This window comes from Eurosta solidaginis, chromosome 2 (assembly GCF_040869045.1).
Source record: "Eurosta solidaginis isolate ZX-2024a chromosome 2, ASM4086904v1, whole genome shotgun sequence".
In the NCBI taxonomy this organism is placed as follows: Eukaryota; Metazoa; Arthropoda; class Insecta; order Diptera; family Tephritidae; genus Eurosta; species Eurosta solidaginis.
In genome coordinates this window covers 111647485-111661904 of record NC_090320.1, presented here as the reverse complement: position 1 = coordinate 111661904, position 14420 = coordinate 111647485, and the positions used below count along the sequence as shown (strand labels likewise).

The 14420-nt window shown below is 37.4% G+C and overlaps 1 protein-coding gene across 2 annotated transcripts in view; it reads left to right on the top strand.

Moving 5' to 3' along the window:
- The window catches only part of LOC137240152 (prolyl endopeptidase), a 682234-nt gene extending 670931 nt beyond the window's left edge, over positions 1-11303 (top strand). The window contains exons 7-9 of one of the 2 annotated variants that reach the window (XM_067766092.1): positions 9767-9896; positions 10279-10813; positions 10877-11303. In XM_067766092.1, coding sequence (XP_067622193.1) covers positions 9767-9896; positions 10279-10813; positions 10877-11276 — 1065 coding nt within the window. In that variant the 3' untranslated portion in view covers positions 11277-11303. The remainder of the gene's footprint in view (positions 1-9766; positions 9897-10278; positions 10814-10876) is intronic. The other variant, XM_067766093.1, reaches the window with a different exon arrangement.
- Positions 11304-14420: the final 3117 nt, after the last annotated feature.

Below are 14420 nucleotides of genomic sequence, written 5' to 3'. Positions count from 1 at the left end.
ATCACATCGACCACGTTGGTCCACTGGCAGAATAGCGGAAAAAGTACAATCACATTCTTGTAGTGGTAGATGGATTTTCTAAATATGTTTGGCTATATTCAACTAAATCCTACTGGGGCAGAAGAAGTAGTCAGTAGATTGGAAAAGCAAGCTGCAATTTTTGGAAATCCGAAACGCATAGTGTCAGACAGAGGTAGTGCGTTTACGTCAAATGTGTTTAGAGAGTATTGTGAGCGTGAGAATATACATCACTTACAGATAGCTACAGACAGGGGCACCTCGAGGTAATGACAGGTGGATCGGATTCACAAGATAATTGTTCCAATGATTTCTAAGTTGAGTCACAACAACCCGACCCACTGGTACAGTCATGTGGATAAAGTTCAACAAATTGTCAATAGCACTGCTCTCAGAAGCACGAAAAAAACACAGTTCAAAATTTTAACCGGCTTAGAGATGAAAATTATAGAGTACCCAGATTTGCGGCAAATTTTAAATGAATTGAAATTGACGACTTAAATGTAGAGCGAGATTCATTGAGAAAAGCTGCACAAGAAAATATAAGCAGAACTCAAAATGAAAACCGTAAAGCATTCAACAAAAAAGAAACCGAGTACTGACTACAAAATTAATGAACTTGTAGCAATAAAAAGGACACAGTTTGGAACTAGTTTAAAATTAAAAGCTAAATATCTTGGACCGTATAAGGTAATCGCAAAATTAAACCACGGAAGATATGAAGTTAAGAAAGTAGGGAACCAAGAAGGTTCAAATAGAACGACGACTATAGCTGAGTACATGAAACCTTGGCATTCGTTATTCCGGTCGAATAACTTACCAGGATGGCCGAATGTGGGAATGGACAATCCGGAAACTATACAAGAGAGTAACAGGATAACAACATTGAGACCACGAAGAGATCGGTGTCCATCCTGAATTAGTTAATTTAAATTCATATAAATTAAACTCTTATCATTTGCCAGATTAACAGTTCAACTAAATTCAAAATACAAAATATTTAACTTTAATGCATTTTAACTTTGAATTTATACAGAAATATTGTTATAAAAATATGATTTGTACTTATTGTCAGTAAATGAAAAAAATATTATCGAAAATATATTGAACAGTCAAGTTCACTACATGTATACCTGCAGATTTATGCAGTACCAAAGATTCCATTTGTATGGGACGTGCCACGACCCTTTTATATATCCAAATTATTTTTAACCTAAAACCTTCGTGTTGATCGAAGCAGCCTACATCCAAAATTTTGTGATGATTGAAGTGTGGGAAATAAGTTTCCATAGGTAACACACACACAGAATTTGATTTTTATATATATAGATATCTCATACAACCGATTGTTCAGATAAGAAACTTTTCGCAATGTCTGCCCCATTTTAACAGCTAGAAGCTGAAAATTTCACCAAATGCTTACATATATAGCATATATTGTTGTCGGAAAAATCATACATATAGTATATATCCAGGGCCGTAGAGAGAAAATCCGGGCCCGGTACTAAACAATTTACGGGCCCCTTATAAAAATGCACTTATACATTTGATTAATTTGAATTAATGACGTCTCCTTCATGAATCACTATTGATGGATTACATCAGGAAAAATTTTTGCCACATCAACTAAATGGTCTTTGGACTAAAAGCTAAAAATTAAATTAACACAGAATATTTACTATTTATGCTGTTTTATTGTAACGTAGAAATAAAATTCTCTTTTAACAACTTCATATTATTTCAAATAAGCTTTTCTAGTTATTCGGTAACATTTTAGTACATTCCTGATAAATATAATTAATTATTCAATATAGAAGGTTCGGATATCAAAGAGTGGCTTTTCTTGCTTTTTTCGCTGCAAAAACGTGGCAAGTCCTGAAACTCGCTCTTGAGATAAACACGATCTATGAAAGTTTTTGATTCTTGCAAGGACGCTGAAAGAACGTTCTGCACTAACTACAGTGACAGGTATAGTGAAAAGATACGTAAAGCAACTCAAATGTTGGGGAAAATTGTATACAGATTTGAAAAATTTGAACATAGATGGCATTTAGCAATTCTAATGGTGACATAGATTTATCAAAATTTGCTTCATAATGTGTTTCAAGTGAATTATTATTTATTGTATTTTTCGCCAAATTTTGCTGCATTTGCCCGAACCGTAGTTTCATCCATGTCTTCAAATTGCCACAAAAAGGAAAACGTCTCGTTCAAATTTCTCATAGCTACAAATCGTTCAGTAATGCCAGTGATTACTGAATCGACGATCACCAAGAATTTATTGTTTTTAAAATCAGAATCTAGATCATCCATAATCATCTCATTTCCATTATCTTCAAAACGTCTTTTGGGGTTTCTCTTTCGAATGTCCGGAAACTTTGGCGAGATGTTCAATTGAATAGCAACTGTTTCGCATTCGTTTAAAATTGTTTCCCATTGGTTCCTGATCAACTTCAAATCAGCTAATAAGGCATTTAGATGTCGGGGTGCCCCCATAAATTCAGAAAACAAAAATTCAGAAACACATTTTTCAGAAATACAAAATTCAGCGGTCAAAACTCAGAAGTCAAATCTCAGAAGTCAAATTGCAGAAGTGAAATTTCAGAAGTGAAATTCAGAAGTCGAATTTCAGAAGGAAAAATTCAGAAAGTAATCAGACGACAGAAAAACCATTAAATTCTTCTCAAAATTCAGAAACGCTCATTTATTTGGAAGGAATTATGTATAAAGAAAAAGTAGTAAAATCTAAAATTTTAAATTGTGTGCAACAACAACCATGTAATTAATTAAATCTTTTCGCTTAAATTTTTGAGTTAGGCTCTTTTGAAATCTTTTCGCGTTAATTTTTTTCAAATGAATTTACAATATTAAAACAACGAAGTCTTTATATTTTATCTGGCGTTTCCGATATGGCTCGCCTCCAGATGAAAATTGCTGCAATTTTGTTTCTGTTATTGCATGTTCGTTTTTATACTCAGCTGAGCAGAGCTCACAGAGTATATTAACTTTGTTCGCATAACTGTAATCCGTAACGGCATAAACTAATCGAGATAGATATAGACTTCTACATATCAAAATGATCTGGGCGAAAAAAGAAATTCATTTAGCCATGCCCGTCCGGCCGTCCGTCCGTAAACACGATAACTTGAGTAAATTTTGAGGTATCTTGATGAAATTTGGTATGTAGGTTCCGGGGCGCTCATCTCAGATCGCTATTTAAAATGAACGAAATCGGACTACAACCACGCCCACTTTTTCGATATCGAAAATTTCGAAAAACCGAAAAAGTGCGATAATTCATTACCAAAGACGGATAAAGCGATGAATCCTGGTAGGTGCGTTGACCTTATGACGTAAAATAGAAAGTAGTAGTTAGTAAAATTTTGGACAATGGGCGTGGCACCGCCCACTTTTAAAAGAAGGTAATTTAAAAGTTTTGCAAGCTGTAATTTGGCAGGCCTTGAAGATATCATGATGAAATTTGGCAGGTACGTTACTCCTATTACTATATGTGGGCTAAATAAAAATTAGCAAACTCGGATGACGAACACGTCCACTTTTAAAAAAAAATTTTTAAGTCAAATTTTAACCTAAAATTTAATATCTTTATAGTATATAAGTCAATTATGTCAACATTCAATTCCAGTAATTATATGGTGCAACAAAATACAAAAATAAAAGAAAATTTCAAAATGGGCGCGGCTCCGCCCTTTTTCATTTAATTCGTCTAGAATACTTTTAATGCCAATTTACCAATCCCTGTGAAATTTGGTAGGGGCATAAACTCTATGACGATAACTGTTTTCTGTGAAAACGGGCGAAATCAGTTGAAGCCACGCCCAGTTTTTATACACAGTCGACCTTCTGTCCTTCCGCTCGGCCGTTAACACGATAACTTGAGCAAAAATCGATATATCTTTACTAAACTTAGTTCACGTACTTACCTGAACTAACTTTATCTTGGTATAAAAATGGTCGAAATCCGACTATGACCACGCCCACTTTTCCGATATCGAAAATTACGAAAAATTAAAAAAATTCCATATTTCTATACCAAATATGAAAAAAGAGATGAAACATGGTAGTTGGATTGGTTTATTGACGCAAAATATAGCCTTAGAAACAAGTTTGTAAAATGGGTGTGACACCTACCATATTAAGTAGAAGAAAATGAAAAAGTTCTGCAGGGCGAAATCAAAAGCGCTTGGAATCTTGGCCGGAATACTGCTCGTGGTATTACATATATATAAATAAATTAGCGGTACCCGACAGATGATGTTCTGGGTCAACCTGGTCCACATTTTCATCGATATCTCGAAAACGCCTTCACATATACAACTTTTAAAATCCTCATCAATACCTTTAATTTGATACCCATATCGTACAAACACATTCTAGAGTCACCCCTGGTCCACCCTTAAGGCTATATCTCGATAAGGCGTCAACTTATAGAACTAAGGCCCACTACGTTTTAAATAACCATTAACACATTTTATTTAATACCCATATCTTACAAACGCATTCTAGTCACGCCTGGTCCGCCTTTATGGCGACATCTCGAAAAGCGTCCACCTATAGAACTAAGGTCCACTCCCTTTTAAAATACCCATTAGCACCTTTCTTTTGATACCCATATCGTACGAACACATTCTTGAGTCACCCTGGTCCACCTTTAGGGCGATATCTCGAAAAGGCGTCTACCTATAGAACTAAGGCCCACTCCCTTTTAAAATACTCATTAACACCTTTTATTTGATACCCATATCGTACAAACACACATTCACATTCTAGAGTGACCGCTGGTCCACCTTTATGGCGATGTCCCGAAATGGCGTCCACCTATAGAACTATGGCCCACTCCCTTTTGAAATACTCTTTAATACCTTCCATATGAAACCCATGTCATACAAACACATTCCAGGGTTACCCTAGGTTCATTTTGCTAAATGGTGATTCTCCCTTATTTTGTCTCCAAAGCTCTCAGCTGAGTATGTAATGTTCGGTTACAACCGAACTTAGCCTTTCTTACTTGTTTTGTATAAATATAAATACAGCATATATCTCATACAGTGTCTGGCAAGCGCTCCGATTGTATTTCTGCCATGAAAAGCTCTCAGTGAAAACTCATCTGGCTTGCAGATGCCGTTCGGAGTCGGCATAAAACATGTAGGTCCCGTCCGGCCAATTTGTAGGGAAAAATCAAGAGGAGCACGACGCAAATTGGAAGAGAAGCTCGGCCTTAGATCTCTTCGGAGGTTATCGCGCCTTACATTTATTTATTTATTTTTTTTTTATATCTCATACAACCGATTGTCCAGATAAGAAACTTTGCGCAATTTCTACCCCATTTTAACGGCTAGAAGCTTCAAATTTAACCAAATGCTTACGTAGATAGCATATATTCTTGCCTAAAAAAATCATAGATCGGTGGTATATATATTTATACCCCATATAAACTGTAATTTTTGCCCCTTTTTTACGGCTATAAAACTTAAAATTTCATCAAATACTTGGGTTTATGTCATATATTGTTGAAATACGCGATTCGTAGTCATAGTTTTTACATGCAGACCACAAAAAACGTGAAACTTTGCATCCTAACACAAAGTACCTACCTATTTTTTATTTTTTATTTATCTTAAAAATCGCTTAGGTATGTACATCTGTTCACTATATATTTTTTATCTAATACAGCCGATTATTTGGAGGTTACGAATGGGATAAGATTATTGTTCAGCCACATTCATGAAAGGTATGAAGTCTTCGGCACAGACGAAGACAGTCCCATCCTTACTTGTTTCTTATTGAAAAATCTTGTTTCTAAGTTTTTTATGTTGCTATACCCGGAACTTGAAGCCAGGATCTTCCAAGTCGTAGGTGGAGCACACTATCACCACATCGAGGCGGCCACCAAGTGATATATAGCCGACGGTTATGGCCATTCAACAAGGCGAGCCAGTCCCATCTTCGCTGTGCGAATAGGTAACACCGAGGGAACTAAATCGGACTAGGTAGCAATTGAAAAGTAAAGTCCTCTCTCGGCAAATGAAATTCATGCTGTACAAGTCACTTATCCCGTCATGCTATATGGTGCAGAAGCATGGACCATGAGAACATCAGATTAAGCGGTTCTGGGAGTGTTCGAGGGAAAAGTTCTTCGAAAAATTTATGGACCTCTACGCGTTGGTGATGGCGAGTACCGAAGAAGATTTAATCTGGGCTGTACGAGCTTTACGCACACATCAACATAGTCCAGGGAATTAAAGCACAGCTGCTACGCTAGCTAGGTCATGTTATGTGAATGAAATATAACGCTCCGGCTAAGAAAATATTTTTATCGGAACCCCCCCCCCCCATGGAAGCAGAGGAAGAGAGTAGCCCCAACTCGCTAGAAAGACCAGAGGTAAAACGATTTAAACTTCCTTGGGGTGACAAAATGGCGCGAGTTGGCGCGTCTTGTTGGACGGCCGTGACCATAATTAAGCGCCAATTAAGTAAGTAAGTAAGAATGCATTTGAGCTGGATGTTAAAAATTTTAAGGGCTTAAAGATGATGCTAGTGTCGCTATTATCGGTTTTGTTCCGGGTGTTTGCCATGCGATTCGACTAGGTGTTTCATCGGCTTCGAAACTATTTCCGCGCGAAATTGAATTTTCAATTTCAGACTAGCATTCAGACAAAAGAGCTATACAATACTAATGGAACCCTAACCGATGAACTTAAACCACTACAAAGTGCATCTAATGGGATAACAAGGGTTGCACAGTTGAGCGTTTGGGAAAAAACCAGTTACCAGTATTTCCAGTTTGGTTTTCAAATTTTTAGTTTTTCCAGGAGAGGAAGGAATTTTAAGTATTATGAATAACGTAATACCAGGCACCGAAATAAAATGCATTATAGACACTGCTGATAGGGCAAAAGTGCCTTCTTTTTGACGATGTACAAATTTTGTTGGTAAACTAAACAGAAATATATAAATCAGACTATTAAAGAGGGTACGGACGCGATAAATTTTAGACACCAATAAAATATGTTAGTAAAATTTTCAGGAAAAATTATTTTTTTTTAAAGAAGTACACATCAAAATTTAACATCCGAAAGGTTTTTGAATGTCAAGTGCACGGTTGCTTATAAAAAGGATTGGAGTTGTTTGATAGCAGCAATTTATAAAAACTCCATTTTCCAAAGTCTCTTTTACTTTTATTCAATGCTAGATAAAAGGTTTGTGGCGAATGTTAGTAAATAAAAGCACAACAACAGCAAAGTAAGCAGCCATACATATGTACACGTAAACACCAAAGAAAGCTGCCACACATAGATACATGTAAACAGCGAAGCTAACAGCAAAGAGAATGTTTCACGTACATATATGTATTCGCCAGCTAAGAGCAGAAGTTGTTACTCACACATACACACGATACATAAAGGAGAAATAAATAAGGAGCTGTTCGCGAAAAGTCTAGACCTTAGAAGAAATGGGTGAACGAGGTAACCGAAGGATTATGCGAAGTAAGAACAAGGATGTACCACTAGCGGCGCTTTTTTTCATAGATCTCTCTCTATCCTTGTATGTATTATGTGGTCCATATATGAGCCAAATCAGACTACAAATACGATTTTTTTGAATATCTCGATCCTTGATTTTAATTTTTTTTGTCATAGCTCGCTTTCTATTCATTTACATATACATTATGTGTTCCAAATATGAACCAAATCGGACAAATACGATTTTTTGAAATATTTTGATCCATGCGCCACCTATCGGAGTTTTTTTCTTCTTATTATTGCATTGTCATCGGGTTCTAACCTATATTCCAAGTTTCAAGTTTGTAGCTTATCGGGAAGTTACTTAAATTTCAATTACAAAATTCGTACCGGCCAGCCAGCCAGTCAGCCAATTAAGTCAAACTTAATAAAACCGTTTAAAAATGTAAAATATTACAGGAGAAGCAAAAATATATAATGTATCATACCAAATTCTGCGAAAAACGCAGTTTGACCAAATCTGTTGGCTAGTGCTCATATGAATTAAGCTAACGATGTATTATCTCAAACATACTAACTTTTATGTATGTATGTATGTATGTAGATGTAGTGTTGCAAGCACTGAAATAACTGTGGTAGGAGTAGTAGAACAGTGGTCACTTTAAACAATTTTCATAAAACACAGAATACTTCTGTAAATTATTTTATTAACTTTTTATTATTATTTTTATTATCACTTGTAATTTTTTACCAGATGTATGAAATGTTTATTCTGTTATGTTTTTTATGAAAAAATGTAAGAAAACGCTTGGAAAGTTGCTTTAGACTATCAGCTTTTTTCTTAGCCTTAACGATTTTTATTTAGCTTTTATTATTTGAAAAAGTTCTGGCAACACTGGTTAGTATTAATGGTGGTTTCCAAATAAATGAAGTATTTTGCTATTTCGAAATTATGACTGCCAATAGTGGCGTGGTTTCCAAGGCACAATGCGCTGACTCTTTGCTTGATGACAGCAGGTACTTCGGTTTGTCCTCACTCATCATCAAACCCATTTTCCGCTACTTTTTTCAGTTTGGATTAAGCAGAACTTACGAAGCGGGTGTTCAGGCGGATGACATCAATATGATCAGCATAAGCCAGTAATTGCATGCTCTTATAGAGTATTGATCCAGAGCAGTTAAGTTCTTCAGCTAGTAAATTAAATATGGAAATCGCACGACAGGGGTCTCCTTGTCTCAAACCTCGTTTAGTTCCCAATTCTGACTTAGATGGTGGTGCTGCTCAATGCCATTTCAAACAGCGCCATATAAGCAGCTAATTTTTGTGCTATCGGCTTTGAAATCGACGAAGAGATGATATGTGTCATATCCTTTTTGACAGGCTTTTTTCTAAGCTTTGGTACATAGTAAAAATCTGGTCGATAGGGCCTTATATAAAATATATAAAATATTAAGCCTGCTGTCTTGTTATTAATCTGATTATTACTAATCTCACTTCGTCATAGTCCGATGAGTGGACATTAATTCCTTCATCATATATTGCGGGATCGGGTTCAGTATCCCTGGCCGGTACATCGCTGTCTCCATTAAGGAGAGGAGAGAAGTGTTTTTCCATAATAAAGAAACTCACTGTGGCTATCAGCTGAAACTCCTCGAACTCACGCCTTTCTGTTTCTGCTTGTTGCTTCCTTTAAGGGCGCATTGCTTCCCTTTTCAACTCGCTTTAGCGTTCACACACTCTTCTTGCGCCGGCATTTAACAAAGCCCTGTAGGCAACGTCTTTTCTTTCTGTTTCAACGCGGCATTCTTCATCGTAACCATGGTCGCCGGTAACGAATTTCTTCCTCATCGACGTTACGAATTGCTTTAGAGATATGCTCCCACTCACTACTCCTGCATGCCGTTGGGTTCACTTGAGCTCTTAGAGAGCAGGTGTGAGAGTCGAGCTGAGAAATTATTGGCCGTTTCTTTCGATTGCAGCCTTTCGACGTCTAGCTTTCCTTGGCACACTTGGGAAATTTTACTCCATATACGAAATATTTTTTATAAGTTCAACGAAATTTTTATATACATGTGTACGATACAAGTAGGCGTCGAGTACTTTGCCGCAACAATAACTCTGCGTTGTGCAATAATGTCGAAAGCAAACCAAAGCTCTACCTGGAGCTATCTGGCTCAGAAAGTTGTTATCACTTTTACATTTTTGCATACAATGCATTTTACCTGGCTCTGGGTTAACATGATATTCTTTTTTGTTGTTTTAGAGTTCGCTTCAGGTAAATTGCTTGATCACTGGAACATTGATTCGAAAATTTAATTTGGATGTTGGTACGGTGGTAACGGCATCTGGAAAGAAAAAACATTCTGAATTTTTCTTCAGCTTTACATCGTTTTGGCGGCCACCGTGGTGTGATGGTAGCGTGCTCCGCCTATCACACCGTATGCCCTGGGTTCAACTCCCGGGCAAAGCAACATCAAAATTTTAGAAATAAGATTTTTCAATTAGAAGAAAATTTTTCTAAGCGGGGTCGCCCCTCGGCAGTGTTTGGCAAGCACTCCGGGTGTATTTCTGCCATGAAAAGCTCTCAGTGAAAACTCATCTGCTTTGCAGATGCCGTTCGGAGTCGGCATAAAACATGTAGGTCCCGTCCGGCCAATTTGTAGGGAAAATCAAGAGGAGCACGACGCAAATTGGAAGAGAAGCTCGGCCTTAGATCTCTTCGGAGGTTATCGCGCCTTACATTTATTTTATTTTATTTTTTATTTACATCGTTTTTAAATCCTGGCACAATATATCAATATGATTTCAAAACACCGGAAGAACCTCCAAAGATTTTCCGTGAAGTAAAATTAAACATTGATGGGTATAGCCAAACTGACTACGAAGTAAAACAGCTATTTTATAAAAGTAAGGATGGCACTAAAGTTCCCATGTTCATCATACATAAACGGAAGGAAAGCATATTTTCAAAGCCGTGTCTTCTCTATGGTTATGGAGGCTTCAATATAAGCATGCAGCCCACGTTTTCCGTAGCAGGGCTTATGTTCATCGATATATTTGATGGAATGTTAGCATATCCCAATATTCGCGGAGGAGGTGAATATGGTGAAAAATGGCATAACGGGGGACGATTATTAAACAAGCAAAATGTTTTTGATGATTTTCAAGCCGCTGCTGAATTCTTAATCGCTAACAAATATACAGCCAAGGATCAGCTTGTTATACAAGGCGGGTCAAATGGAGGACTTCTTGTGGGAGCCTGCATAAATCAACGCCCCGACCTTTTTGCTGCTGCAGTGGCACAAGTTGGGTAAGTTATGTACATGAAAACAACTCCACATATAAAAGTGTTTATTATTTGCTATTTCTATAGTGTTATGGATATGTTACGATTTCATCAGTTCACAATTGGTCAAGCTTGGTGTTCAGATTATGGAAACCCTAGTGAAAGAGAACATTTTGAAAATTTGTTTAAATATTCGCCATTACACAATGTGCATACTCCGAGAAAAAAATCAGAGGAATATCCATCCACTTTGATTTTGACAGCTGATCATGATGATCGAGTAAGCCCCCTGCATTCTTTGAAATTTGCCGCCGCTCTTCAGGAAGCAGTGCGATACTCTTCCTTTCAGAAGAATCCAATCCTTTTACGCGTGTACAATAAAAGTGGCCATGGTGCTGGAAAGCCAACATCTAAAAAGATAGAGGAAACTGCTGATATTCTTACTTTTATATATAAGGCCATAAATGTAAATACGCTAAATAAATGATGTCGAATAACAAACAAGAAGGTAAAAGATGCAGTTATAGATTATATAACATGAAAGGCATTGACGCAACTCTGTTTATTTTTCTAATTTACTCATTTCCTCTACATTTATAATAATTAAGTATAAGAAAATTTTAAAAATTTGTATCTTACAAAAAAATAACCCTCGCGGCAACACTCGGTAGCACGGAGATATATGTACATATATTAGGGAACAAATAAAAGGAAGTTTTGTTCGATATAAATATCTAGCAGACCCGGCAGACGTTGTTCTGCCCTAAATTTGGTCTATCTGCATACATTTTAGTAATCTTTTTCCATCTAACTCTGCCCTCCCCCCTCTTCACTTTCTCCTAATCCTCTTATACACTCCCTCCGTCTTTTTCGCTTCATCTATTCCCATCTTCGTCTCATTCTATCTCTTTCTCAGTCTCCTTCTCTCTTTTATCTACTCTCAAGTTCTTCTCATTCTTCTTCATCCATTATTATAAGTCCCAGAGGGTGGTATGTATTTTCTTCCAGTCCAACTACGAGTCTCAGTCCCAGTCCTAGTCGTAATCCCAGTCCCAGTCCGTCTCTGGTCTACTTCCCGGAAAAAAGGATCGTAAATACTGATATAGGCAGATTTATATACCAAATTTCAGGCAAATCGAATAGGAGGTATGTAAATAGGTATGTAGGTATTATTAATTCATGTTTTTATTTCGGCTTCGCATGCATATTTATCAGCGGACAGCGGATGCCCTGGGTTCAAACCCCGGGCAAAGCAACATCAAACATTTTAGAAATAAGGTTTTTCAATTAGAAGAAAATTTTTCTAAGCGGGGTCGCCCCTCGGCAGTGTTTGGCAAGCGCTCCGTGTGTATTTCTGCCATGAAAAGCTCTCAGTGAAAACTCATCTGCCTTGCAGATGCCGTTCGGAGTCGGCATAAAATCATGTAGGTCCCGTCTGGCCAATTTGTAGGGAAAATCAAGCGGAGCACGACGCAAATTGGAAGAGAAGCTCGGCCTTAGATCTCTTCGGAGGTTATCGCGCCTTACGTATATTTTTTTGTTATGCATATTTATCAGTTTTGCCAGGTTGATGCGACTAAATCGAATATCACAATGAAAATTACTTTAAAGCTCTCAGCAACAGCTTTCATTTGATATCCATATTACACACACATTCCGGGTTCAGGTTTTGGCCTATATATTGAGACCCTACTCACCCAGCGGTATAAAACTTACTCTGTACTAAAGCACACATCATTAGCTTCAATTTGATACCCATAATGTCAAAACCGATCCTAGTGTTACCCTGATCGATGTTGTGGCCTATATATCGAGACCCTAGTCACCGATAGGTATGAAAAGTAGCCTGTACTAAAGCACTCATCAACAGCTTTCATTTGATATCCATATTGTATAAACACTGTATAGGCGTTCACGGGCCCACGTTTTGGCCTATATCTCGAAACCCAAGTCACCAGGGGTATGAAAATTACCCTGTACTAAAAAGCACTCATCAACAGCTTTCATTTGTTATCCATATTCTATAAACACATCCTAGGAGTACCCGGGTCCACGTTTTGGCCTATATATCGAGACCCTAGTCACTCAGGGGTATGAAAATTACCCTCTACTAAAGCACTCATCAACAGCTTTCATTTGATATCCATATTCAAAAAACACATTCTAGGGGTACCCGAATTCACGTTTTGGCCTACATCTCGAGACCCTGTGCGTCACTCGCAACCAAACCTATGTAATAACCACCGCGTGAGGTATACGCAATTTATGTGAAAGTTTAAACAAAATCGACCGACGCATCTCTTCAAACACAGGCGACCAACTAACACACATTTTGGCCTTTATTTTTATATATATAGATAGTATAAAATTAATTAATTTATAAAGTGTTAAGATGGTACAATATTTTTTCCTTCTATATTTGATTTAGCGTGACAGCAGCAGCGGCTTTCTTCCTCCGTAGTTAAAATGGAATAAAAAAAAAAATAATAAATGTAAGGCGCGATAACCTCCGAAGAGATCTAAGGCCGAGCTTCTCTTCCAATTTGCGTCGTGCTCCTCTTGAATTTCCCTACAAATTGGCCGGACGGGACCTACATGTTTTATGCCGACTCCGAACGGCATCTGCAAGGCAGATGATTTTTCCCTGAGAGCTTTTCATGGCAGAAATACACCCGGAGCGCTTGCCAAACACTGCCGAGGGGTGACCCCGCTTAGAAAAATTTTCTTCTAATTGAAATACCTTATTTCTAAAATTTTGATGTTGCTTTGCCCGGGGTGTGAACCCAGGGCATACGGTATGGTAGGCGGAGCACGCTACCATCAAACCACGGTGGCCGTGGAATAGTAAGTAGTAAGTAAGGTGTGTCGGACCAGAGATCCTGCGGGGGTTTCCAAGGAATATTTGTTATCCGACGGAAAATTCAGTTACTCGTGTTATGCTGTTTATATATGTGAGTATACATACAGCAAACAATTTTCACCTTATATTGGGCTTTTTCATACGGCCAAAAGTTCTATAAGGAATACAAGTTGTATGGCGTATTCCTTATAATAATCCTTATTTTTCAATACTTATGTCATCAGGCATAAGGTGTATCTCAAATGTAACTTTGTGTATAAAGCTTATAGCCCATCTAAAATAAGGAGAGTTAAGCCTTCTGGCGTCACATGCCTTTAAATTAGGCTTGATCAGTGACAGCAGATGTATGTCATTTGATACAAAAATTTTGATAAACTGTAACCAAGAATTTGTACGGATAGTTCGGGTATATGGCCATATTTTTCTTTTTAGGTGTACATATCTAGCTGCGTTATTTATTAGCAATTGTAATTTACTCATGGAACCCTTATCAAGGCAACTATACACTAGTTCTTGATATGAGATTATGGGCACTAATAAAGTCTTAACAAGTTTTAGCTTAATATCCTGAGGCATATAATCTGCGGTTCTCCAAAGCTGTCTCAATACAGAGTACGACTTAGAAATTGGTGCATTTATATGATCAACGCATGAGAGGGAGGTATTCAACCTAGAGCCTAGGGTTTTAACAACATTCTCATATTTGATAATTGTGCCATTCAGTAAAAGAGGAGAAACATCTTCCATGCTATATGAACAATGATATAGGGC